This window comes from Silurus aristotelis (genome assembly GCF_946808225.1).
Source record: "Silurus aristotelis genome assembly, chromosome: 23".
Classification (NCBI taxonomy): domain Eukaryota; kingdom Metazoa; phylum Chordata; class Actinopteri; order Siluriformes; family Siluridae; genus Silurus; species Silurus aristotelis.
This window is the reverse complement of record NC_139596.1, coordinates 12042507-12069438: the sequence shown is the minus strand read 5'-3', so window position 1 is coordinate 12069438 and position 26932 is coordinate 12042507. Positions and strand designations below refer to the sequence as shown.

Genomic DNA, 26932 nt, shown 5'->3' with positions numbered 1-26932 from the left:
TAAAGGACAGAAGATGGACATGCTTAGATATTTCAATATACCTTAATTTAAATAATATGTATTTACATCACTTTTTACCTCACATGTTTTAAGGCACTCACCTCAGACCTCAGTGCAGAGTAGGAATCAAATATGACTTGAAAAGCAGCACCAAGAGCCTCGTTCTTCTATTTCAGGACATTCAAGCACAAATTCCGTATTTTTGTAAATAGATTATCGAAAACACAAGGCCAAGACCAAAAGGTATTACACTCCATGGACCTCATCAATGCTTAAACTTCTTGTATATACATTGTAAAATACTTACAAGAGACAGAGAAGAAACAGGTGGACCCTACACACCAAAGAAAAGAGTAAAGCAATTACAGATAAAATATAGTGATATTGTATTGTTATTCTTCAACTACAGATGTATACTATACATCTATATGATACTTGAATTCTAAAGTGCTTACTGGGGGTCCTGGTGGGCCACTCGGACCTGGAGGTCCCTAAAAAAGACCAGTACATTAGAACATTACCTCATTTCTGGTTTCATATACTTGCAACAAGTCTAGGTTAACATTTGTTCTACACTGGATTGCCAGTTTATTAATTACAACTAAAGTTTATCTAAGCTTACAGGCCATTTTAACAGTAAAAATGGCCATTTATGACTGCATCTCTTCCTGTACCTCATCTATACCTCATCCACTAGTGGAAAGGGACAGATTTAAAAGGGTGGATGGGTGGGGTACTGTGACTGTGGTGGACCATTCTCATCACAACGGGGACCATTACACAAGTAAGTGGCCAATATTCCACACAATTTTTCCAGAAAATGTTAGTTGCTTGTATGTTATTTTTGGAAATCGGATGCATGTTTCATGAGTGCATTGTGGCACATGAAGCAAATACTAAGAATCCAAAAATGCCTACATATTCCACACTCCTAATGTGTTAAAACGTTTAACAGGCAAGTCAGTGTAAAAAGTTATAATCATAATATTTTACTAAAACAAATTATGCATAATTTAAATAAACCTACCCTTGGTCCTGGAACTCCCTAATCAGAATAATAAGAAAAAAATAATATTAGATCAAACGGCTTTAAGATCCCATTGCAAAACATACTAACAAACACTATTTGTGTGCTGAATTTCTAGAACTGCCACAGTGTTTTACTGATGCACCCACTGAATAAGCACTAGGCTTCAATATTTTCTCTGCACTCAAAACACATGTATGTACAGGAAGGTACCAAAGGATGGGTTACTCACCATTTCCCCTCGACTTCCTTTGTCCCCTTGAGGTCCCTAACAGAGGGAGGTGAGTTATTTTAGACTGTGTGCTACACATTAAAGATCACCTACAGTAAAATGTAAAAAGAAAATAAATAAAACTGATAGCACATACTGGATAACCGTCGGGTCCAATGATCCCAACTGGTCCGAAGGAACCTCTTGATCCCTGAAAAAAAAAAAATCCGTGTTGCTGCCAGAGCAGTCACAGTCCAGAAAACTCATTAGGGTTTGTTATAAATGAACACAAAGTGCTTCCTACCATCAAACCCTGTGGTCCTCGTGGTCCCTGGATACCAGCAGGGCCGACATCACCAGGTGGACCCTATAAAATAACACTTCTAATTAAATTTCGAGTTCAAATATCTTTTTGCCAGCTTCCACTATATCATACACAATATATCACACTGTATTGTATATGGTATTAATTGTGTTTTACTGCTTGTTCCATAATATTTTAAAAAGCTCAACCGGATGTTAATGTTTTAAATAATGAATAGATACTAATACTGCCAGTTAGTGTAATGTCATCATAGAAACTGTTAACCGTTACTAGGCACACTGTCAATATTTGGGGGGATTTTTCCTTTAACTAAACTCTTTCACACACAGTAGTCACACATACCTGTCTAAAATGAAAACACTTAAAGCAGATTAGAAGCAGATAATCAGTCTGGATCATACAGTGAGCAAATGAGCAAATCATCACCATAATGTTTGGGTGAGTAATTGTATAAACAGGCTCCATGAGCAAGCTTATATTTACTCAGCTGGCCTTCACCTGCGCATTCATCCGGTGCATGAAAGCTCTGCCAGATACTAATTCCCCACATTAAAAGACCATTTACCAATATTTCACACAACAAGATGGCAATTAAAATGAAAATTATGTATGCAAATCAATCCAGAGCCTGATTTAATTTTGGCTCAATTAAGGGAAAGTACCAGGATTCAATTCAAATACAGTCCAAAGCTATGAGAATCAACAAGATATAAGGTATAAGACATAATACTTTTATGTAACATAATAAAATTGTAAACCAAGAATCTTATTGTGTTCCAAATGTTTTGTATGAATGCAGGAAAGTACTGTTACTTGATGCTTTAGAAGACATGGTTAGTAAGGATTTTGTGTGTGACCCATCTGCATTACAGATCTGCATTACATATAAAAAAAGACTGGAATAGACTGGTGTAACCTTAGGCCCAAAGTTCCCAAGAGGTCCAGACAATCCACGCTCACCAGCATCACCCTGGAGAAAAATGGCACCAATTAGGTTTTACTGTCTCTTAAAAATGATTATTTACTGTCCAGTAAAAAGAAAAAATGCAACATTCACAGGCTGGCCTTTAACTCCATGGCTGCCTAGTTTCCCTTGCATCCCCATGGTTCCAGGCATTCCACGTTTGCCAATAGGTCCAATCTCACCTGGCAGGCCTCTCTCACCCTTAGAAAACACGAAGAGTCATGAGAGATCATACAAATAGCTTCTTCAGCATATATGCTGACATTACAATCTTCTCTGTTGCTGCATAGATTGTTGCCTATTTGACTACCTTTGGTCCAAAGAAACCTTGACTTCCTTGTAATCCAGGTTGCCCCGTTAGACCAGGTGGCCCTGTCTTTCCAGGAAAACCCACTTCTCCATCTCTTCCCTGCTCCCCCTAACAAAAAAATACAAGAGAAAATTTACATTTTCTAATTTTCTCTCCAGGTTTTCCCAATTGATAGATTAACAATCTGGAATTTATGTAAATTTAAGGTTTAAAAAAGAATACAAAAATATTCTTACTGGATTTCCCTTAGGCCCATCTTTTCCAGGAGCTCCATCTGTGCCAGACGGTCCCTCAGGTCCCTCTCGACCAACAACCCCTCTGGGACCAGGTGGACCAACAGGACCCTAGAGACACAAAACACGATTGCTTAATTTTCTATTGCTTGTACATTAAAAATAACAGTAAGCAAGTTGCGTTATACATTTTTTTGACACCTACAGGAGGCCCTTTGCTGCCCGGTTCACTTCGAGCACCCTTTTTGCCTTTTGGGCCCTGAAAAAGAAAATGTAAATTGATTAACATTAACTAAAAGAAGTGATTTGCCAAACACAGAATCTGGTATGATAATACCACAAATAAACCAAAACAAAATGTCTGAATGCAGATATGCTGGACTGTCCTTACTCGATCGCCTTTAGACCCTTTGGGTCCCATAATGCCTCTTGGACCATGGTTTCCCTGTGACAATACCACCACTATTAGTATTAAACCATAACGAAAATTGCTGACAACATTATTAACATCTACCATGCGTGTGCTTACAGGCAATCCGGGAGCTCCAGGTTTGCCCCTTTCGCCATCTACACCTTGCTGACCCTGACAACCAACGTAAAATAATTTTGTCAGAAAATATGAATGCAATTAAAGCAAAAAATTTCATGTGACATCTTCAATAATCATTTTAAAGCAGGAGTGTTATGCTTACTGGGTAGCCAGGGTCACCAGGTTCTCCTCTAACTCCTCTTGGACCAACCGGTCCCTGAATCCGAATAAAGCAAAAATTATCTGTTTGACACTCAGGAGCAGTGTTACCCAGTAGTACCCTATACAACAATAACAATAACAACATTGTTAAAACCCAGCAGACTGACTTACGATGTCACCTGCAGGACCAGCAGGGCCTTCAATCTTCCCATCATCCCCTGGTTCACCCTGCACAGAGCAGAAAATCCATTCATTTTGTTTACAAAATTTTTTGCTAAAACAAGAATCTGTTTACCAATTATTTAAATATTTTGTGTGAAAAGCATTTTCAATAATAATCATTCTAAATACAGTACCAAGCTACAAATAAACAGCTGCAGCATATGTAAAATTATTACCTTTGCTCCTTTTGGTCCTGGGGGCCCAATTGGACCTTGAGGTCCCTGGTGACCCTAGAGTCAAAATAAAATAAATAAAAAATTAGACATACTGCTATAGTTTCTATGACATAAATATAAAATAAGTGAAATGGTTATGTTATGATTTGTATGAAATCATTTACTTCATATCCTTGCAGGCCTGGATCTCCTTGTAGGCCCATTCTTCCTGGTGCACCCTAAAAATTTGATTAACATACAAATGGTTAGTAAAAAAAATTAGATGCTGTAGATTACTGATGTGTGTTAGCCTTCAAAAATGTGACGATACCACAAATCCGATGGTTCCTCTGTTTCCCTTTGGCCCAGGGAAACCCACAGGACCCCGCTCACCAACTGTTCCAGTCTCGCCAAGGTGACCCTGGTGACCTTTGCTACCCTGAAACGAAACCAAAATGTAGCTTACTCTATTTAAAATGGAGCACATTGCAGAATGGGTAAACTAAGATGATAAATATCAGTGCTAATGTCCTACCTTCTCTCCTGGTTTCCCATTTTCACCAGATATGCCAGGTTTGCCTTCAGGACCCTATAAAGCACCATTATTATTCAAAGGTTTTACATACCAGGAGAAATCACAGAATAAAATATTGCCCTTTAATCTGACTTCAAACAAATAAAGAGGTTATGCTTTACTTATGGCTTGTTAGAGCTATTCACTGTGTTACAGTGTTTTACAGCAGCTTTTCATGTTAATTATTACTATAAAGCAAAGTATCTTTTAAAGCATCTTTTGTAAATGGATATTTTAAAAATGCATATATTTTGCTATTTTAGTATTATTATTTTTTTGTAACTTTATTGCAAAGAGACCATGCACAACAAATGTTTATGGCATGTCACTTTTTCAAGATTTCTGACTGAAATACTGTATACTCCCTAATGAGGGGAAAAAGAAAAAAAACATACAAACAAACAAACGAAAATTAAAGTTCTTAATTACAATAACAGATCAATATATCTCTTTAAATTATCTTCCTTTTATACAGAAACCATTGAAAGGGGATTTGACTGCAATCTCTATAACTAAACATAAAACATTTGGTTTAATAGGAGTTACTGTATATACTCAATCTGTTAAGAACAAAAGTCATCAAATATGTCACACAAAATGTTATTTTCTCCGTAGTAAATATACTTTTCACAATGTATTTGTGATGGATTAGGATTATACCAGCATCTAGTAACGGCTTCTTTACTTTAAGCAAGATTTATTCTATACATATATTCTATACATATAAAATTCTATACAATCCTAAAATTCATTGACACCTTACCTATATAAAGTACTTTAAAGCTGTAGTAGACTGAAATTATTAAAATCTTCTCTAATACATTATGTATATCTTTAAAAAAAATTATATTAGGGCATCCCCAAAATATGTAAAAGTGGTTTGCATCTTGTAAGCCACAATGTCTCCAACAATTTGAGTTGACTAGAAATGTATTCTTCTGTTTCCGAAGTAAGGAAAAAAACAAAAAGTATTTCTCCAGCAAAATTCTCTCCAAAATGAGGAATAGGAAGTTTTTCCCAATCCTCACATGAGATGGTATTACTACTTTCTTTCTCCCATCTCTCTCTCAAAGTTCAGCTTTGTAAGCTGAGGAGAAAACTTTAACTAAAGCACTCTTAATTGGGTCTCCAATAGTCCATTTTTTTTTCTTTTGATAGGAATGTTGTCAGATCTGAAGATATATATATAAAAAAATGGATTGAATCTTTCTTTAAGAGAACTGAAATTACCTTATACCATTTGGATGATTTATTTGTTTTAAGTCTGGATATTGCTTTATTTATTTGCTCTTCAGTTATATCTGCAGCAGAGGTGGGAAGTAACGGAGTACAAATACCTGGTATCAGTACTTTACTCCACTATTAACAACTTTTTACTTTTACTCATTACATTTTTACACAAATATCTGTACTTTTTACTTCTTACATTTTCAAAACCGGCTCGTTACTTTAGTATTAATCCATTGATTTGGTGAAATATAAAATTTTTCTTTTCACTGCGCGCCGATTTCAGCCGAACAACCGATTTCCTGTTACTGCGCGTCTTTTTCAATCCGCTGGTGTATAAAGTCCTGACTCTCACTCTTTACGAAGATAAGAATCAGCAGGGCAGAAGGCAGTTAGGAGTTTGGGATTAACGTGGATGAGACAGAGGGAGTCAGTGATGTAAACATGACTGAGAACAGACACATTCATCATCATCATCTTTTCTCTGCTTGTGTTCTGTATGTGGATCTTCAGCCAGGATACATTCATTAGGTAACAACATTTTTAATTAGTTTTGTTTTAAAAAAAAAAAAAAAAAAAAAAAAAAAAAAATATATATATATATATATATATATATATATATATATATATATATATATATATATATATATATTTTTTTTTTTTTTTTTTGGCTGTCAAAATTACAATTATTGTAAACGGCACTAAATGTTATTAACGGGCCATCAATTCACCGCACATTTCCTGTTTTACCATTTTTATAAAAAAAAAAAAAAACATTTTAATACATAAATACCTAAATATAAAAGAGGCGAAATTAAAACCTTCAGCACAACATACACTTATTCACCACGTCCCTTCTTTACTTAGATATAAAATAAATAAATAAACTCCACCGAAAAATTATTTTATCAGTAAGCTTTTATTTTATTTTTGCGCCAAGTCTCAAATCAAACACCAAATCCGCCATGTTTTACACAATTAACCCTCTGGGTGGCGTTTTGTGGGTTTTTCCCTCACAAAACACGAACTTAAATTACTGTCTTTTTTGATCGTACAAAAAAAAAAAAAAACCATTCAAATCTGTAAAATATATATATCGGTATCACCTCATTAACTGTCCGTGTGGAAACATAGCAAAGGCTCTTAATGATGTCCACGCGTCTCTGCACTGTTATAGCCTTTATATTTAATCACTATCTATCTATCTATCTATCTATCTATCTATCTATCTATCTATCTATCTATCTATCTATCTATCTATCTATCTATCTATCTATCTATCTATCTATCTATCTATCTATCTATCAAATATTAATATGATGTAAGGTTCAGTTAACAGCTAAAACAGGTAGAAGTAAAGGTAATAACTACTTTTTACTTAAGTACATGTCAGAGCCAAGACTTCTTTACTTTCACTTAAGTAAAAAGGTATAATCAGTACTTTAACTTTTACCAGAGTATTTTAAAACATGAGTATGTGGATGTGTGTACTTTTGCCACCTATGATCTGCAGTTAATTTAGCATTCCATGTATTACTAAACAAAGGAAGTTTTGAAGGAGTGGGAAAAGAATACATTTTAACATGATGTACAGTGTGTGTTTGAGTATAAAGATCTTTATAATAATTTTATAACACTTTCTGAATATTTTCTGAGGGTCTTGTATCTTCTGTATCGTTACGTCAGCCTGTTGCTTGCAATAACTTAATTGCTTTGCCCCCGGACTCAAAATATTTTGCTTTAATTTGTCTTTTCCAAATTAAAGTAATTAATTATTAAATAGGATGTATGTGGGTTGGAATATTATGTATAGTCTCTTTATATATATATAAAGTATAAGTCTCTCCATACATCAATCATACCTGTTTTTTTTAACATTGTATTTATATGTTTCCTCAACAGGCGGGATAGTTAAATGGAAGGATTTGAAGAATCAAATTTAAAGTCTAATAAAACATTAAAATCGCCCCCGCCAATAAAAATGCCTTGCATTGCATTGAGATGGGTCTCTTGAAGCAATGCTATTTCTCTTTTCTCTTTTTTTTAAGTTTAGTCTTTATATATCTTCATGTCTTTTTTATCCTTTATTCTTAAACTCATATAGCAGTTGTCGAATTAGCTTCCCATTCTGAATTAGCAATAAACGTGAACTCAACAAATGACAAAGAACAACTAGAACTTTCAAATAAAGGAAATCAAACTGAAGCAGAGTAAAATCAAGACTTCCAGCATAATGACCCTTAAATGAGCAATGATGACAAATATGCTCCATGGGATAAACCTCCTGTACTTGCAGTCCACTGAGGGTCCATGTACCTAAAGACATATCGTCCTAGAAATTGTTCCTCTTTTCCTTTGGCACAATTTGCATTTAAAATTACATATATGTTTTTCTCGAATCAGGAAGTGTAGCTTAAAACAAGAAAATGAATAGATGACAAAGTAAGTGCCTAAGTACCTTCATCAACATTAATTTAAACCTAAAATTGAAACATCTCTTTTTACTTATCAATCGTCTGTTTGTAAACGTCTAAATGTGCGAAGTTTGTCTTGATAAGATGGGTGCACACAAGCAGGTGCACCGGAGTTCTTGCAGATCTTTCGCCAGGTCAGCCGCTAAACGCGCTTAATCACTGAGAAGGGTGAGTTGAGTAAGGTAGACCTCAGGTAGAAAGACCTCTTTTTCCATATCAGCCGTTGACTCTTTCAGGGAGTTGTAGAAAACCGTGCCTTCAGCATAAAACACCTTTAACCTGGCTATGAATCACGTTTGGAATTTGATGCTCACAGCGCTTTATTAGCTTCCTGATATTTCCTCAGTTTCCACAGCACGTCAGGAGCATAGTCATGATCAAAGAAAATCCTGTTGTCTTTCCACTCGATCACCCTCCTCTCCCAGGCCATTTTGATAACAGACTCTTTTGTCCTGTAGTTGAGAAACTCGGCAATTATCGAGCGTGGTTTGACTGCATTTGATGGATTAGGCACGAGTGCTCTGTGGGCCTTTCAATCTGGAGGTCCACCGGTGGGTTCAGATCTAAGGTAGTTTTAAATAAATATTCCAGGAAAGAAATCATGTTCGAAGAGTTTTCCTCAGCTCTTTCTGGTACGCCATAAATCCCGGTATTTGACCTTCTGGCTCGACCCTCCTGGTCATTTAGCCTGGGTTCAATTTGGTCTGTTAGCCGTAGCATCTCTTCCAGCACTTCTTCCATGTTTTAAATTCGGTTCTCCGCTTCATCTATTCTATTTTCAGCCTCTCGATTCGTTTATTAGATTTATTATTCAGTTTATTGTTCAGTTCTTTTATATCCTGAAGTTGTTTGTGGCTGTCTTGTCAAATGTCCCTAGTCTCGTTGAGAATCTTCGCCATTCTAATGTGCTCTTCCCCGTGTTCTCTGCCGCCACTCACGCTAAGTTGTTCAAGTATGTTTGAGTTGTTTTTGTCGTCTTTTGTAGTGGTTTTTCTTGGTCTTCCCCTTTTCTCGAAAGTAACTTGTAACTTGTGTCACAAAAATTACCAATACCTGACGTATATTGTGCTACAAATAGCATATGTATGATGTAAGTCGGTGCAGAAAGTATTATCACATGTAACATGATATTATTGTAACACAAATGTCATAACACTTGACATTAATGCCATAAGACATCCTTATTAAAACAAAAAATGTGCTAGTCAGGCAACTGTAGATGAGACAACCTTATGTAGACACAGAAAGTGCCAGTGTCCTAAAGACAACCATGTGTCTCCAAATCGAGTCATAACACAATCTTATTTACACAAGAAAAGAGCTAGTGGCCTAAAAAGGAACATGTGTCTCCAAATATGTCTCTCATCACTTGACTTTGCAGTTATGTCATAAAAATGGTCATTTCAATTGTTTTGAAATGCTTGTTTAAGTGCCAAGTAGCCATATGAAACTACTTATATCTTGTTACCATTAAGAACAGCAGGAAAAAATAACCTTATGTCAACAGAGTGTCACAGCACAATAGTGTCCTGGTATCATATACATCAACCTACGCTGTCAGTTATAAGATTACCTGATCTCAAAAATATGTCAGTGTCATCATTTATTACATTGCCACAAAGTGCCATATAGCCATAAGACAACCTCATGTTGACAAACTTATGCTGACAGAACATGCCATAGTGTTATAAGATATTTCTATGTCCACATATAGGCCATTTTATGTTATGTTTATGTCACTTGACTTAGATGTTACATCTGTTCATTAGGAGCTTATTTTTAAGCTTTAAAAATGCTTGAATTGGATTAATGTCATCTGTTCTGTCATATAGCCATTTAAGATCCACTCAAAGTGTTACCAATCAAATCACAACAGCATTAAAACGATAACGGTGTCATAATGTCATAAGACTGCAGCCTGCAGCCCTATAAACATTACTTGCGCATACGAAAAAACCGACCGAGATTATTATTTTTTGCTGTTCAAATTAGAACACCACCAAAAATAAATTACCCTGATGCCAACTAGTCCAGGCTCTCCAGGTGGACCCTCTTTTCCTTTCAGTCCCATCTCTCCTTTTTCTCCTTGCTCGCCCTCTTCTCCCATGTCCCCCTTTTCACCCTGTACACAACACCACAATTCAAATCAACCAAAATGTTAAATCTATGCTAGCCTGAGGAATAACTCTGTAGCTAATTTTAAACACATGCTGGGTGAGATAAATGGATTTATTTGACCTTGGCTCCGTCGGGGCCATTCTGCCCGCTTTCCCCGCTGAGCCCATGCTCGCCCTAAAAAGAGAAAAGTATTAATTACTACTGATCTGCATAGAACAGTGAGCACAAGCTGAGTGTTTCATGATCACTGAATTAACCTACTCTTATTCCAATCAAGCCAGGTTCACCGACGTTTCCATGAGGCCCAACAGCTCCCTAGAAAATATATAAATGAGAATTTGCCATAGTGTATTAATCCTTTCGTACTTAGCATATATAAATGACTGGTTAAGCATTTGCAAGTTAGCATTCCAAAGGCTTCCCTGTGTAAAATCTACTACCACTGGTCCTATCTCAGTAAAATGGATATTTTCTAATACAAAAAAGTCCATATGACAAATTAACACTGAGTATAAATTGACAAGTGCATAAATATTTCACCTTCTCTCCAGGTTCTCCCAGTAAGCCCGTTTCCCCAACTTTTCCTGGTGGGCCCTGTCACACAAAACAGGAAACAGCTTTAAAAGCTCATCCTATGAAACCACACTGGGGTGTACTGAACATTAGTTAATCCCATCTGAATGTGTTCTACTTCACTGCTGCTGTGTTGCACAAAGCAGGTAATTGGAAGCGGAAGGACAATGTGCTGAAATGCCTTTGTCATAATTTCTTAATGACATCTATTATACCAAAGTACAAAAGGCCTATAATGAGGCATCAATTTCTGAATGACACTGTACACTGGATTCAAGAAAAAAAATGTCAAGGTAACAATATAAGATCACTTATGACCCCTTTAATAATCAGGATACATAGAGAAATAGAACATAACACTGGGTACGAACTATTCAGGACTTTGTATTGAATGTTAAGTGGAATTCATTTTCACACAGTATGAATATTTAAAATGATATACCATTCACTATAATCTTACCATCAAGCCAATCTCTCCCAAAGGGCCAATTGTTCCTGGAGGCCCCGAAGGTCCCTGTTAACAAAACAAAATATCAGGGAATGTATTTGATTTGTTAACATATAAAAAAATGTATGTAAAAAAAAAACCCTCAAGTACACCTTAGGCAGGTCCGCTTAATTAAAATAATGATAGAAGTTAGAAGCTTGCTTTCTTTTCCCAGCAATTCAAACACCCCAAAGCTAGGAAAAATTATTAACAAAATCTATTTACGATATTTATTGCTAATCTATTATTCGCTTCAAGCTCAATTAGGATGAAGTTAATTAGGTGTATCGTTAATAGACAAATTAAGCTGCAATCTATTTCCCCCCAAAAAACTCACAGGCATTCCTTGGATTCCCTTTGCTCCTGGTATTCCGGAGGGTCCCTGGACACCCTTTAAATATATGCAAGTCTTGATGAGTTTCTCAGCAACTCGATGTGGGTACATCATTATTTTAGTAACTAATATTATTCAATGTTCAAGCTCCAGTTACTCACTGGGAATCCTGGTGGTCCAGCTTCCCCCGTTTCACCAATTTTTCCCTGATTGACGACAGAGACACAGCGATAAGTCAATGATTCCATTTGCCATGCCAGAGAATCATACAATACACAATGATTTATAACCCAAACTGAAATGACTACCTGGCTTGCTATTATGCAAGCTCTCAAGGCTCATGTCGCTTCAACTTTGTAATGACTCTCATTATCATTATGTTCTTGAGACTGAGAGTATAAATATTCTATTTATAAAAAAAACAGATGCTAATGTAAGCCACAAAACCTTGGCAGCCCCTTCAATGCCATGAAAAAAAGAATGATCTGCAAAATTGGATCGTTTCAAATAGACTTTCATGCACATGTGGAAGCAGAAAAACCACACAACAAACAAATGGGGAATTAAAAATGTGCCATCATACCTTCTGGCCTGTGAAACCCAGTTTCCCCGGTGGACCATCCAGACCCTGAAGAGACAGGAGACATTTTTTTCATGAGCTAACAGTAGGTTTTAATTATGAAAACTAACAGAGATGTTATTGTCAGGTTGGACATTAAAATGTGACAGACTTAAAAAGAGATTTTAGAAAATCTGAATCCATTTATGAAATAGATTCAGTTTTGGATCAAAATCCGATTCGCCTAGCCAGTTTAAATTTCTTCAATATTTACACAGTAACTGAATTCTGTACTATTACACCAGTTTTTAGATACATAAATGCTGACTCTACAGACTAAACTGAGTGGCAGAAGAATATTTTATTGTTAATAATTGTTTAGCATTTAATCTTTTTTCAAATAATTTCAAAGCAATAAGCCACCTAAAGTTATTCAACAGTGTTTAATCACATGTTAGACACTCCACTGTGTGCTGTGTTTAAGAAACCTCTTACCCACGATAAAACACATGGCCTTTGTCATGACCTCTGTAACACATGGCCTTAAGTGGCTTATTGTTTTCATGTACCTCATGTAAAACTAGTTTGTAGTGCTGAATGTACCTTGTGACCCACTGACCCATTCTCCCCAGGTGGTCCTTCAGGCCCCCTCGGCCCCTGTGTTTATGAAAATAAATGACAAAGAAAAAGTATTGGGATAAGGAAGTGAGACAGAAAAAAGATAGATAAATAAATATAAACAGCAGAGGGCGCACTTTCTGCAAATACAAACATGGAGGAAGCAGGGTTACTCAGGTCACTGAATCAAGAACGAAAGTCACTATTTCTAGCCTTATTGGAACTAGTGGATGTAATTATTTAAAGATATACTTAGTGTGATTATAACCATGTGTCCATGCTTAACACACCCAGACACACCAGATATAGCGTGCATGCAATGTACTCGACTGATTACACTGGAGTGATCTGGGATTCCGAATCAGTGCACTGTCCAAGAGCGCTAGAACGCACACATATGGCATGAATGCAACTTTTAAGAAGTGTAAAACACTAGTCTGCTGACATCATGGAAGTTTAGCTACAAGGTGACATTATGCTGCTATATTTCCACTGCAGTAATTCACAAGAGTCCTGAAACCAACACAGAAGCCGGATGATTTCTTATGACTTTGAATGATTGCTTTACTCTGGGAGGTGGAAATAGTGATGAATGGAGACATTATTATGGCTGAAACCACAGTGGTTCCTGCATAAAAAACCGACATGTGGTCCTCTGCTAAAGGCACTGAATGTCTTCTAGGAACCACACTGGGTTCTTTGGACCAACACACACACACACACACACACACACACACACACACACACACACACACACACACACTGCTACCTCTGTTCTTTGTGGCTCTCTGTGATCTGATGTCACTTGGAGAGACCTTTGACCTTCCAGAGGGCCAATCATAACGTTTTTACTTGCAACTCACCACTCTGCTTATGCAAAGGAGGGATTTTTCTTTTAAGGATTCACTGTAAACTGGGAAACAGTGCTCAGAGGTTCGAAGATAAAAGTTTCCAGGTGCTCCTGTGACAACTCCAATATACTAGTTATAGTGAAGAAAAATGTGAAAGCCCTGGATAGGTTAAGTGATGTGTAAAAATGTCAGAGATAAAAGGTGGAAAATTAAATGTGAATTGCATGGAAAGTGAAAAGTCAATTAAACAAGCTATTGCTAGGCATAGGAATGCAGAAAAAAGGATATGATACTATAAGGTATGCCAAAAAGAGATCTCTCTCTGAGCACTTGGCATATGTGGAAAAAAAAAAACCCTATCATTGCACTTGGAAAGAGATGAAACACTAAAATGTAGCCACGTATCTGGCAGAAACAGAAAGTGGTCTTTCAGCATCATTTCCATTTCCGAAAATACCATGTAAAGACTAAAGGATTCCCTGGTTTTATTTGTGTATTTGTAGTAGCCACATTAATGAATTGGCTTGGTGTAGAGGATTGGAATACACTGACTGATGAGAGCTATGACTGGAAACCAGCAGGCCATCAAAGTGTTTTTATGAGTAAATGGAGCAGTGCAGACTGCTACTGAAAGAAGTTTAATTGACAACACATCCACCATTGTGTACATTTGAAGGTACACTATAAACACCTATGTCAATAGAGTGGTTTGAGGGTGAAATGTAAACATAAATGCATTTCCATAATATAGTGTTGTCCAGGTCTTGGTTATTGGCCCAGTACTGTTCATTGATATTTAAACATTTACTTTGCCAAGGTCCCCTGGTGGTCTAGTGGTTAAGATGCAGCGCTCCCACCGCTGCGACCCGGGTTCGATTCCCGGTCAGGGAACCATCCCCAGCCACTCTTAGTGCCGGTCCCAAGCCCGGATAAATTGGGGAGGGTTGCGTTAGGAAGGGCATCCAGCGTAAAACATGTGCCAAATCAAACGTGCGGAGGATCCGCTGTGGCGACCCCTAACGGGAGAAGCCGAAAAGAAACTTTGCCAGACCCTGTATTCTTTGATTACTGATTCCTGTTTGTCATCTATCTATCCATAATTCGTTTATTTATTAAATCATTCACTTATTCATTTATTTTTAGTAGTAGCTGGGATACACCCCAAATAGGATGCAAGTGAACCACAACGCATCATGCACATACACATTTACACACACTTTTATAACTATTATGAAGAAATTTAAAGCAATTTACTATATTCAGTCTACCTACTTGCATATTTTTGAGGTGAGTAAAAAAAAAACCCATATAAATGAAACTGATGATAACCGGCATGACAAGTTGTGTCCTATCTGTGTTAATCTTTGCGGCCAGTGTTTCCAGAAATGACTGCAAATAAAGCAGGTATCATGTATCAACTCTACCCAGGATGGATAGATAAATGATGATGGGGTTGCATGGTGTTGCAGCCACCAATTGTCCTTAGCTCCATCCTAAGCTTTAGTCACATGAACTCTCTATGAATGCTTTTTGTTCACTGTTCTCTGGTTTCCTCTTACTGTTCAAAAATATATAGTTAGGCTGTATTGAATTCCCATAATGTGGGAATGTTTAGTGTAATGTGATGGATTGACTTGTGGTTTCTAGTCGATAGCTCCAAATCTACTACTTCACTGATTGAACAATGTAGATGTGAAGATGATTAGACCATCTGGTGGTATGTATTTACTATTTATTTCCCTTTACAGTGTCTACTATGCTTCCATCTTGTACATTATATTTACTACAAGCTTATAACAATCATCAGACAGTCAAACATCAAACGGCTAACCATATGGTATATAAACCAGCCATAAAGCTGTTAGAAAAAAGACCCCTACCATTTGAATGCCTTCAGATAATACAGATCTCCATATTGCCTTTATTAGCCTGCTATGTCATTAACACCCATCTTGATTCTATGCAGATCCTTGTGGTGTTATCTAGTTATCTAGCACATTGACACTGATTCACCGATAAAGAATGCCAGCATCTGGAGATAATATTTTCCACTTGGGTATAAAGAGGTCTGCAAGACATGCCTGCATGACAAATGGCAATTAATTAATGAACTCAACTTCAATGAGTTCTTTAATGGGATCTTTTCCAGTGAAGTCATTGCAATGACTGGAGACTACTGTGAAAAGCAAGTGATTTTAAAAGTCATTGTTAACTCACACTTTGTGTTATTCTTCTTCAAAACCAAATTCCAGTGCATACTAAGTGTTTCCAATACTGAAACAGATGATTCATAATTTCATAATACAGTAAGTACTTTTGGTGGCAACGAGAACAAGGTTACAGTACAGTAATGCAACCATTATTCCAGAACTACAATGGTAGATATGATCACTAGATAACTCATAAGATGTATATATACCAAAAAAATAAAGTTCACTTAATGCTAAATGACCAAATGAGCTACAAAGAATTTTAGGAAAAAAGTTACCCCAATGATAACAGAACAACTCAGTGGAAACATCTTAAACATAAACAATGCCTTCATAAATGGTTCATCAAGGTAAAAATAGTTAAGAATTGTTCTTCAATAGTAACTGAAACACTGTCACTAAAATACCAATGTTTTGTGTCTCATTTAAGCTTAAAGCTTGCCTTTTGCAGCATTAGTAACTGGACACATGGTTCTTACCCTTCTACCTTTGGGTCCTCTAGTGCCACTAAGACCTCTAGAACCAGGAGAGCCCTGAAAAGAATCAACAACAAAAATATAAAATAAGGGCGAAAATATTCAAAAGAAAATTAATGCAGACAAACATGAGAAAATGTATGCAGCCAAACATGCATCCAGACCCAATGACAGTGTATCTAGTGTGCTTACATACATAACATTACCTGACCAAATTATTCCACTGGGGAGTGAAATCTCTGTCCTTCAAAGGTTTTATTTATGTTTATGCTTGTCTGTGCTGCACTCAATGCTCTCAGCTGAGACTCCCCAGAGTGCCTCTGAAAGGCATTTCCTGTCAGAGCTAGAGTGATGTCAACATTTTGGATAACTCAAGCAGTGAAGCTTAACACAGCAGAAAGCTGGGTCACTTTCCAGTGCAGTCTCGTGTTTGATTTACCAGCCCACCAATCATACTATTGTTTAAACCAGTCGGTTGATGTCAGTGTTAACTGAGATCACTGCACCAGGCCAAACTCTGGTTCTTCAAGGGTCAATATCAGTGCAGTATTTTGTGCGTAAACAGACTTTCCTACAGTCAAAATGTGTCTGGTTTTACATGAAACAGGCTCAAACATATTGAAGACCTGTTTTCTTGATTTAATTGAAGAGATACAAAATAACACAATGACTCTTTTACTATCATGTACATGATATAGTCTTGGAGAAAGTTCAAAATTTGTATATTTAAGATGAAGTAAAGTTAAAAAGAGCTTGGCATCAAGATTTTTTGCAAACAATACAACAAATAAGGGCATTAATGATTGTATTTCAAATATATAATTTGTAGAAGGACTTTTCAAATTTAGTTTAAATCCTAATTACCTTGTGTGAGTGAACACTCATTTAAAGAAAATGTCTATGTCCATTTAGCTTCATAATAACTACACCTAGTGGTCATAGAAAAGCAACAAGCACTAATAGAGGCCATGGAGCATGAACCAGATGGTCACATTCTCGGTTTATGAACATTTTTAGTGAAAGAGGAGCAGTGACAGATAATAAGTTGCCAGGGTCACAGTTGGCAAAAATTAAACTCATTGAAATTTCTTCGCACCTTATGGGAAATCTGTGTTATTTATATTTGTATTAAGTTGCAGAATAAATTGTTGTCATAATGTACTTACAGGAGTGCCTGGTGGTCCAGGTGGTCCTCTCTCCCCTGGCGTTCCCATGTGTCCCTAAAAATTTTTATTAGAGAAATACTGTATTAGAAGTATTAGAATGATTCTGAAATAAGTTCTGTTCAATAACTCAAACACAAATGACTAATAATAATATAATAGATATGACTAATATAAAACTCCTGAAAAAGTTTTTTCCAGCCAAATGAGACTAGTTATTATGAGCTTTTCATTAAGTTGACCAGTTAATACTGTGAACACTTTATCAGTCTAGCTGTCGTTCTAAAATTTGCACAGTCTGATGCTGTGTATACTGGAATAGGGTTTTCAAGAACAGATGAAGAACAGAATACTAGCCAAAAGCATTACATCACTAGCACTAGAAACATCGATGGGGTTGTTCATTAGTCAGTCAGACATACACAAAATGTCATTTTGTGTGTTTGAACAGCAAAACAAAAAAGTGCATCAAAAAGCTATTTTGTCCACACAGTCAAGTAAAATCTATGTAGTCAACTATCAATGGACATCATGTAAGTTTATGTCATATCAGTGTTTTTTAGGACAACACTAATTAATCAACTTTAAAAATTTCATTTAGAAAATTTTGCCTGTGGGATTCCGCATTGGAGTTGTTCTTGGTTGTTGGAATTGAATTAAATGCCAAACCACTTTTCCTCACAGTGTGTACAGATTTCCCAATGTCTTGGAGAGGAAATGACTCATGATCTTTTTGGTGAAAAACAGCTGACCCAGCATTTTCCCACACTAAACCCACAAATGACCATTTCAACGGTAGTTTGCTGAGTTATTACTGTATTGCAATTAATGAGAAGACCTGCATGAGTAAAAGAGATGCCCCTGAAAACAGAGACAGGATCCAGACTTACTCCTTACCATCGCTCCATTTTCTCCTGGTGGCCCTGGCTGACCGGTTTCTCCCCGATCTCCCTAAGAGGACAAACACAGGCAATAAACATTGCAATAGTTGATGTGCTCATTGTGCATGGAGACTAAACAAACAATATCACAAGACAATACAAAAACAATCTTTTGTGCAGAAATAACGAAAATTCATTCAGGAACAACATATGATCTGCTTGGATTAGGTCCTAAACAAGAGATTAACAACCTACTGACCTTCTCTCCAGGAAGCCCAGTCTCACCAGGAGGCCCTTTAAATCCCTCAAGTCCCTATTAAACATGATGACATAAATCATAAAGCTACAAATGCTCATTAAATACAGTATATGCAAGCAGACAAAACAATTCAACAGCCAAATATATGTTAAAAAAAAGAAAGAACGAAAGAAAAGATTACCCTATCTCCAAGCATCCCAACATTTCCAGTTGTTCCAGGCTCACCCTAGAGTGGACAGTCTAGTTAGCATTTCATGTACTTAAGATCATGCATATATATTTAGTGCATATAAACATGTTATTACTACTCTTTGATGTGTATAATCTGAAAAAGAAAATATACACATAAATATGAAACCAGAACTTACCTCGGGCCCGTCTGCGCCTGGTTTTCCAGAGAATCCCTTCCTCCCAGGCCTACCCTGAACAGAAAACAGAAATGACCTATAGCACTGGATTCTCTCCTTCTTTTAGCCACCTGGGCCTTTATGGCATCTTATTAGCTGTTGTGCCTGACACCAACCTCCAACCTCACCCACACCCATATCAGCTCCCTGAGGGGAACAACTTACAATATACATACAGGAATAGAATCATTGTAGCATAGTAGCATTGCGGTGTCAAGCTTGTGTCAAGCCTTCATTCTCTCGAGTCAGCTGTGCTTATTTTGGAGCATGATGGAATTCTGTTCTGACAGCTAACAGCTAATGTTGAATTTCCCCTTCATCATTATTGAAATGTTCCTGTGTCTTCAGTCCATTTCAGGATGTGGTCAATTTAGTTTTGATTGAAGTAGATTTGAATATTGGAAGTGTTTAATGCATCATTACTAGTGATATATCATGCAAAGGTTGAGGAAATAATCAGATCTGAATTAAGACCCGTTTTCTATTAGGTTTTTGTTGAAACTGGGAAAGGTCCAAAGTTTAGAATTAAGAGCAGCTAAAGGAAATATGCTAAGGTTTAGTGCAATTTAGAGATTATTCAGTCTATTCAGTTTGGGGAATTATTTCTTGCTCAAACTTTTCCTTTTGTAATCACAAAAAAATATAAAAAACAGTTGAGTCATGATTACTGATATACTTTTAAGCAAATAATGACTAAACATTTCCATTGAAACAGCTAAAATAAAATCTATTCTCTTAACATCTCATAACGTCTACTAACCTGGTCACTTATGCCATGAGGTTAAAACAGATCATTTATGACTCTTATAGAAATACATAATTGCACTGCTGATTTTGAATATGGACATGTGGTCTAAATTAGGACAGTCAAAGTATTCACTAGAGAAAGCTTCAATATCAATATTTTCTGGAGGAGTGGCAATCATTTTGATAATGTCTCATTTGCTGTGTGCAGAAATAAAACTAACTATATATTTGAAGAACTAAATAAACTAATAAACATAAATAAACATTTATATGTTAGAGGTCAAAATATAAGATATTTTTGAGCATTTTCATCACGTTTGCCAAAACCTTTGGACTTGCAGGACAACACGATACTAAAAAACTCTAACTATACATTACAGTCTAGTCTTTAAATGTAATGAGATAAAAAAAAGATAAAAAAAACCCCAAAACTTTTGATTAAATATTTACTCTTACAGAGTAGCTTACATTCCACTGTAAAAAAAAAAAAAAGAAGAAGAAAATCTGACATTTTAAAACTGTAACTAGTAATGAACTGCATTTATTGATGTTATGTAACCTCCCTGGCCACCAATACTGGGATAAATAATAGAGTTACCATATACTCATTAAAACTTTTATAGAAACAGTAATTTCCAAATTTATTAATATTCTAATAAAATGGTTGGTGTTTAATAGCATTTACACAATGCTTAATTGTACCTTTAGCCATATGTGCACAAAACAGCTCACAAAAAGACTGGATTTCACTTAGAAAATGTAAAAACGGTCCTTTTCTACATTGTCCATGTGTTTTCGATTTGCACTTTACAGGTACTCCCCCAAGGAAATCACTTTTTGGAACCACCTTCAATATAAAATCTGCTTATGCTTTATATAAAATGCACAGTGAAACTGTGTTACAGCATTCCAAAATGGCAGAAAAATGCTCTAATAGCTTTTTTCTTAATCAACCTGAGCATGCTATACAACAATAATTGCAATTTAATGCTGCTACATTTTAGAATGATGACGATGTTTGGTAAGTGGGCTACAAACAGTGTACAAAGAGCACTCACCTCCAGTCCTAGGGGCCCGGCTGGTCCAACTGGTCCTTCATCACCCTGAGGAACCAGAATAGAACTGTTTTTTACGGCTGCTACACATTCCATTTCATGCTGCTACACATTTCATTTAATTTAATATATACCTTAATATGTATATTTATTTATTTATATATTTTTTTTTTTTTTTATTTTTTATTTTTACTTTAATCTTAACTTTGATCTTTTACTGTAAGCAACTGTAAACAAACAAGTTCCCTATGAGATCAATAAATTATTTTGATTCAGATTTAGAAGGACTGATTCAGTGAAACCATTTGCCTTAAGGACATTTATTAGTTTGTACAAAATCATGGTTTTAAATTATGATGGAGCCTCAGCCAGTTAAATGGCTTAAAAGTGCATATGTGAATGCTTTTTATGACAAGCTAGTCCACCCATGCCTAAGTCTGCACAATATCTATCCTCAGATGACAGAACATAGTGTCCAACTGGCACCCAAACAAAAGAATTTGGTATAAATCCCATGATGAACAGTGAGTGTAAAAATCTAGTAATACAGGACTAATACCAGGACAATATCGCTTTGTGTGATAGATGGAAAAGGTCAAACCTCAAGTCCAGCTGCTCCTTTTGGGCCAGGTATCCCCCTCGCTCCTGACATCCCCTGGAGAAAATATTTAGCATTTAGTACACCTGAGCTGCTAAAATTATTTGCTTGCAATGCAGAACTTGACAGCATTGATAGTATTTATCGTTTTTAATTTTTTTTAGAGAACTGAAACTAAATTTTAATTTTAGAATAATTTCAGTCAGAATAAGCCAGAAATTGAAGTCATATTAAGTAGTATGAAAAGTTAATATTGGGAGAATATTACAAAGTAACATAAGTAACAAGTAACAAACCTTTGGACCTTCTGGGCCGTTCTGTCCTGGTGGTCCGATATCACCTGGAAATCCCTGAAGCAAAAATTAATAATACATTTATCTGCACAGTATAAATTCATCTTTAACAGTATTTTATTTTACCATTTTACATCCAATATGTTTTTTGCTTATTCTTCTTATTAGCTACATCTCTTCTATCACACAACAGCCACCATGCAGGATTACAAAGGCTACCATGTGAACACTCTAAGACTTCTGAAGTCACAAATGTTTCAGTGGGAAGTGCAAACTGCCTTATGCTCATGATAGAAAGACGTCAAGAAGAAGTTTTGCTTCACAATCTTGCAAATATAGGGCGAATGCTTCTCTGAAGTGTCAGGTGAGGGCCCCTAAAAGTTATTTTTATTCAATGTATTGCAAGAATAAAGAGCTATCTATGCCTTTGAGTCTAGGCATCTCTGGAAAAAAACATGTTTGAATGCTTCAGTTACCTCTGGGCCTGGAGGGCCGGGCAAACCATCTGGTCCATGATCTCCAGGTTTCCCCTAACAAGACAAAACCGAGCATGATTAATGGTCACTTTTCTTTTGACCAGAAACATGTCATTGTGCTAATGACTAGGTAATGTTTGGTAATGACTTACCTGCGGCCCTGGTTTCCCCCGGATGCCTGGCATTCCTGGCAAACCTTGAATACCCTGACGTTTTTATCAATGAATTAGTTCACATTTGTTAGCAACGAAACACTTAATCAGAAAAAGTGGTGAAAGCAGCCAACTTAAATACCTTGTCACCTTGGAATCCAGGCTCTCCAGGCTCTCCTGGCAAACCAATCTCACCCTGACGAAATAAAGAGCCAGATGTCACTTTCTACCTCTCTATTTAGGACTGTTAAGCGCATATGAGAGTTATGTAGTATCAATGGACAACTATGTTCGATTCTTAAAACACTAAAAATAACCCTGTGAGCTGGGAAAAAATTGCAGAAGTGTTGAAAGTAGAGTGTTATGAAACAATCATATGGGCAGACAGGATTCTAGCCAGCTGGACACAGTAGAGCATGGGGGCAGCAGACACAGGAAGAAGCAAGTTTACTGGCTGCCATCTTGCTGTCTGAGCTTTAAAAATGGAAAAGCTTTGGGGAGGTGGGCATGACCACCATGCTTTCTTAATCAAGTACTCAGCAACAACAAGTATCCCATTCTGTAGCCTGAGCTCAGCTGCCACACCTGGCAAACCACCATAATGGCCTCAAATGCTAAATATGCTTCATAAGAAGGGTAGAAAGTAGTTACAGCATATATTTATGGGTGGCTCTCAGGTGTGCATTCATTCGTCCATTTAACCCCAAAACACATATTTTGATTTTTGATTTTATGTATATGACCATTAAGTAAGACACTAAGTCTTTGGGTTTTCTAAGAATAAAAGTATGCTAAAAGAATGCTGCTGTTACAGGACTGCAACTTGTCACCAAGTACTTGTCACTACAAAATATCTTTGTGTGTGAATGACCACAGCAAATTACATTAACAATTATAAATGTATTAATCTAAAGCAAGGCGTATATCAAACCTTTATTTGAACAGCCTACAGCAAAACATCCTAGCAAGTGGAAATATCTTGGATATAGTCAATCATATCTAGTATTTCCTATTAAAAGATTGTAATAAACCCAATATAAGATTTTAAACTATCTCTATCCATTGGCAAATACTTTTTCCATTTGATCCGCCAATCAAATAAAAGCTTGTAATATGTCCATAAATATGTTTATTGATCCTATATTTGATTTAATAAAATATTCTCAAAAAATATATTTGAATATATGCAAGCTATTATATTATCTGCAGTATGTATATTAGCTAATAAAGTGTATTCAAATCACCTTATCACCTTTCAGTCCGGGCTCTCCTGGATTCCCTGATACCCCCTAAAAAAAAAAACATTCAAGCAAGGCATGAAAACTTCTTCCCTCAAACTAGAATCACAAAAATCATAAAGCTTCAAAGAGAGGAGCATTAATACATTAATCATTGTTATTGCTTGATGGTTTGGAGATGGATAAAATGCAAGTGTAAAAGAGGAGGCCACTAAGTCAAGTTTGCATGACATTTTTGTACCTTTGCTCAAAATTCATTGGGTTAGATTACACTGGCATGTGCAGAGTACAGAGCGAGAGCTAAAGTGAGACATGCACACTGCTATTCCTAGATCCAAAAACAATTTGGTGATTAGAGTTCGCTCTCATGGAGGTAGATCAGTTTCACCTCATCATGAGAATTTTTGTGTGCTTATGTTTGTTCAGGCCTGATGTGTCCTCCTGAAAGAAACTCTAAGAGTTGCAGTTCAGTGAAGAAGAAACACTGCTTTATTGAGTTTTCCCCTTTAGAAAGTTTAAAACGTAAATGTGATTCATTGAAAGTCCATTTTAAACAGCTGAGATGATGTTTATTTAATCACCTTGGGACCATCAGGCCCTGGAAGCCCCATGATTCCAAGAGGTCCCATGTCCCCCTGCCAACACACATACATACACATACACACACACACACACACACACACACACACACACACACACACACACACACACACACACACACACACACACACACAAAAACACACGCAAAGCAAAGATCAGACTATGTCAAAAGTACACATTCCAAAATGTACTTGCTATATTTCTGCTCATCAGTAGACAGTGAGCTATTTTATTATTTAATTAGACATATACATCCATGTCCAGTCAGTTATCATTAGTGATCTGTATGTTACAAATTTTAATAACATTTTCTCATTTATAGCTAAAAGAAAAATGTTGTAAGTAGACAAAGTACTTTATTTATTTGAATGCACCTACAAGTAAAAAAATAGCATTTTTATGTAAGATAAATAATCAAAAGCCAGAATAATGGAGGCTTATAGCTGTTATTATGCAGGTGCTAACAGTAACTGACAAACCTGTAGACAGATACAAAGTAGGATTTAACCTTTTAACATTTTAACCATTGACAAATTACTGTGGTATCAAAGGTATATAATAATAATAATAAAAAAATAAAAAAATCAACTTGATCGCTGTACTCTGTCACAACAGGACACGCTGCCATATTTGATTTAATTTTGAGCTGTAGAAAGTATTTTTTGGCCTCCGATAACTACACAGATCATATAACTGACAAAAGTTGAGCAGGTTTATGGCTGAGTTTGGAGTGTAAAAAGGATTTAGTAGTAAAATATGTAAAACCTGACTATAGAGTTCATACTTAGAGCTCAGAAAAAAGCCTATATATACACTCACAATAAGGCCAAGTACTCCACAAGGACCAGGTGGACCCAGTTCTCCCTAAAGAGAGACAAAGGCTCATTAGTTTCTAAACACCAAAGAGACAGTTCAAAGTTTGGCCAGAGTTGAGAGGTAAGGCGAAGGCGACAGTAGGAGTGAAACAGGGGTGAAAGAGTCCAGTCTTTCTTCCCTGATAACAGAATAATCTGCAGCTCATATCTCCCCCTTGGACAGAAGTGTGCTGTGAAGCACAGAGAAGGATTTGTTGTGCTGTGTGCCTGGCCTGCTGCTAGCTGCCACTGCTACTTCCTCTTTTGCCAAAAGCATCCACTGTGTGTGTTTTCTTTCTTTTTTATGTGATCTGAATGAAGGGAGATGGTTTGGCAGGCCATGCTGACTAACTCATGAATGAAGGATTGAGAGTAAAGAAGAAAAGAGAAAAGGTAGGGTTACACAGGGGAAATAAGTGTCAAGAGGTTTACAATCAGTCAGTCGAAACATTGCTGTGGTGTTTTCTATTAAAGCTCTATTGCATTTAAAATCAGGCTTACAGTAAGAAAAAATACTCTACTGTAGATGTGATTAATATGTATAGGAATGAATACATGTATTGTTATAGTATATGTAAGAAACGGATCATGCAGTGTGTTTAATTTATTACATAAAAATGTATCCATATCTTTAACATGAACAAAAACAAGCCCTAAAGCATGGAGCTGAATGCAACACTAATATATTGGTTATGAAAAAGCTATTAAAAGTAAAATGATCCATCAGATGGCAAAATTATTTGTGTTCCAGTAGTGACAGCTGCACTTCTTATTACGAGTGTTTCCAGGGCTGCTGTGGAGCTGGTGATATGGTGCTGACTGTCTTGATGTGTGTGACTGTGGTGGCATTTAGTGGTTGTGTTTATTGGCAAGTGATGGTTGCAGTGGTCAGTTCAGCTTTAAGAAGTGGTGCAGGACACGCTGAAATGGGTGCAATAAAAGGTCAGGGAGCCCGCATTTCACTTTAAAGCAAAAATTCCCAAAGCGAAAGTTTTTTCAGCAATCAAATTGTTACACTGTTATTTAACATTGGAACATCTGGATGCTTAACAGTTTTCGCCTACACTGTCATTTACAGAAACATCTGCAGTGTATAAGCTCTGCAGGTTCACATAGCACTCAAAGTTTAGGCATGTAAGCCCTATAGTGAAGATGGTTTTGCCTAAAGCTAAAGGCTGGTCAGTAGTCATACTTTTACTAATATAACTACATTTAATGAAAGTCTAAAATGAACATATCAAATTAAACCCTTTCTTCTCTACTGCACATTTTTGCAATTAAAGCTTATTATATGTGAACTTGAGCCCATGATATTATATTGTTTTATCTGTCAGTTTTGTTTATTTAAGATACTTAAGGTTTTTAATAAAAGCTTAGCACATACATAGATTGTTCACATTGTACCTGTTTCGTAATTGTAAGTAAACTTATAATTATTGTAATATTAAAATAAATAAATAAATAAAATGTAAATATTGTAAGTAAAAAAATAAGACCTCAAAATGTCAACAAAAAAACCACCTTTTTTTTTTAAAGTACCTTAAAGGTCTTGAAGTACTACAGACTTGTT

At 36.3% G+C, this 26932-nt stretch overlaps 1 protein-coding gene across 2 annotated transcripts in view; it reads right to left on the bottom strand.

Annotated features, from left to right (window-relative positions):
- The window catches only part of col27a1b (collagen, type XXVII, alpha 1b), a 71868-nt gene that overhangs the window by 7251 nt on the left and 37685 nt on the right, over positions 1-26932 (bottom strand). The window contains exons 14-57 of one of the 2 annotated variants that reach the window (XM_083526560.1): positions 25328-25372; positions 24490-24543; positions 23915-23959; positions 22813-22866; positions 22671-22724; positions 22519-22572; positions 22046-22099; positions 21753-21806; positions 21155-21199; positions 19311-19364; positions 19124-19168; positions 18943-18996; positions 18700-18753; positions 17806-17859; positions 16643-16696; positions 13088-13141; positions 12509-12553; positions 12087-12131; positions 11929-11982; positions 11565-11618; positions 11072-11125; positions 10793-10846; positions 10652-10705; positions 10428-10535; positions 4674-4727; positions 4470-4577; positions 4324-4377; positions 4160-4213; positions 3933-3989; positions 3763-3816; positions 3600-3653; positions 3462-3515; positions 3276-3329; positions 3074-3181; positions 2838-2945; positions 2621-2728; positions 2480-2533; positions 1543-1605; positions 1396-1449; positions 1260-1295; positions 1028-1045; positions 456-491; positions 308-334; positions 102-167 (exon numbers count right to left, since the gene is read on the bottom strand). In XM_083526560.1, the coding sequence (XP_083382686.1) occupies positions 102-167; positions 308-334; positions 456-491; positions 1028-1045; positions 1260-1295; positions 1396-1449; positions 1543-1605; positions 2480-2533; positions 2621-2728; positions 2838-2945; positions 3074-3181; positions 3276-3329; positions 3462-3515; positions 3600-3653; positions 3763-3816; positions 3933-3989; positions 4160-4213; positions 4324-4377; positions 4470-4577; positions 4674-4727; positions 10428-10535; positions 10652-10705; positions 10793-10846; positions 11072-11125; positions 11565-11618; positions 11929-11982; positions 12087-12131; positions 12509-12553; positions 13088-13141; positions 16643-16696; positions 17806-17859; positions 18700-18753; positions 18943-18996; positions 19124-19168; positions 19311-19364; positions 21155-21199; positions 21753-21806; positions 22046-22099; positions 22519-22572; positions 22671-22724; positions 22813-22866; positions 23915-23959; positions 24490-24543; positions 25328-25372 (2517 nt within the window). Of the gene's footprint in view, positions 1-101; positions 168-307; positions 335-455; positions 492-1027; positions 1046-1240; positions 1296-1395; positions 1450-1542; positions 1606-2479; positions 2534-2620; positions 2729-2837; positions 2946-3073; positions 3182-3275; positions 3330-3461; positions 3516-3599; positions 3654-3762; positions 3817-3932; positions 3990-4159; positions 4214-4323; positions 4378-4469; positions 4578-4673; positions 4728-10427; positions 10536-10651; positions 10706-10792; positions 10847-11071; positions 11126-11564; positions 11619-11928; positions 11983-12086; positions 12132-12508; positions 12554-13087; positions 13142-16642; positions 16697-17805; positions 17860-18699; positions 18754-18942; positions 18997-19123; positions 19169-19310; positions 19365-21154; positions 21200-21752; positions 21807-22045; positions 22100-22518; positions 22573-22670; positions 22725-22812; positions 22867-23914; positions 23960-24489; positions 24544-25327; positions 25373-26932 lie in introns of both variants that reach the window. The other variant, XR_014531042.1, reaches the window with a different exon arrangement.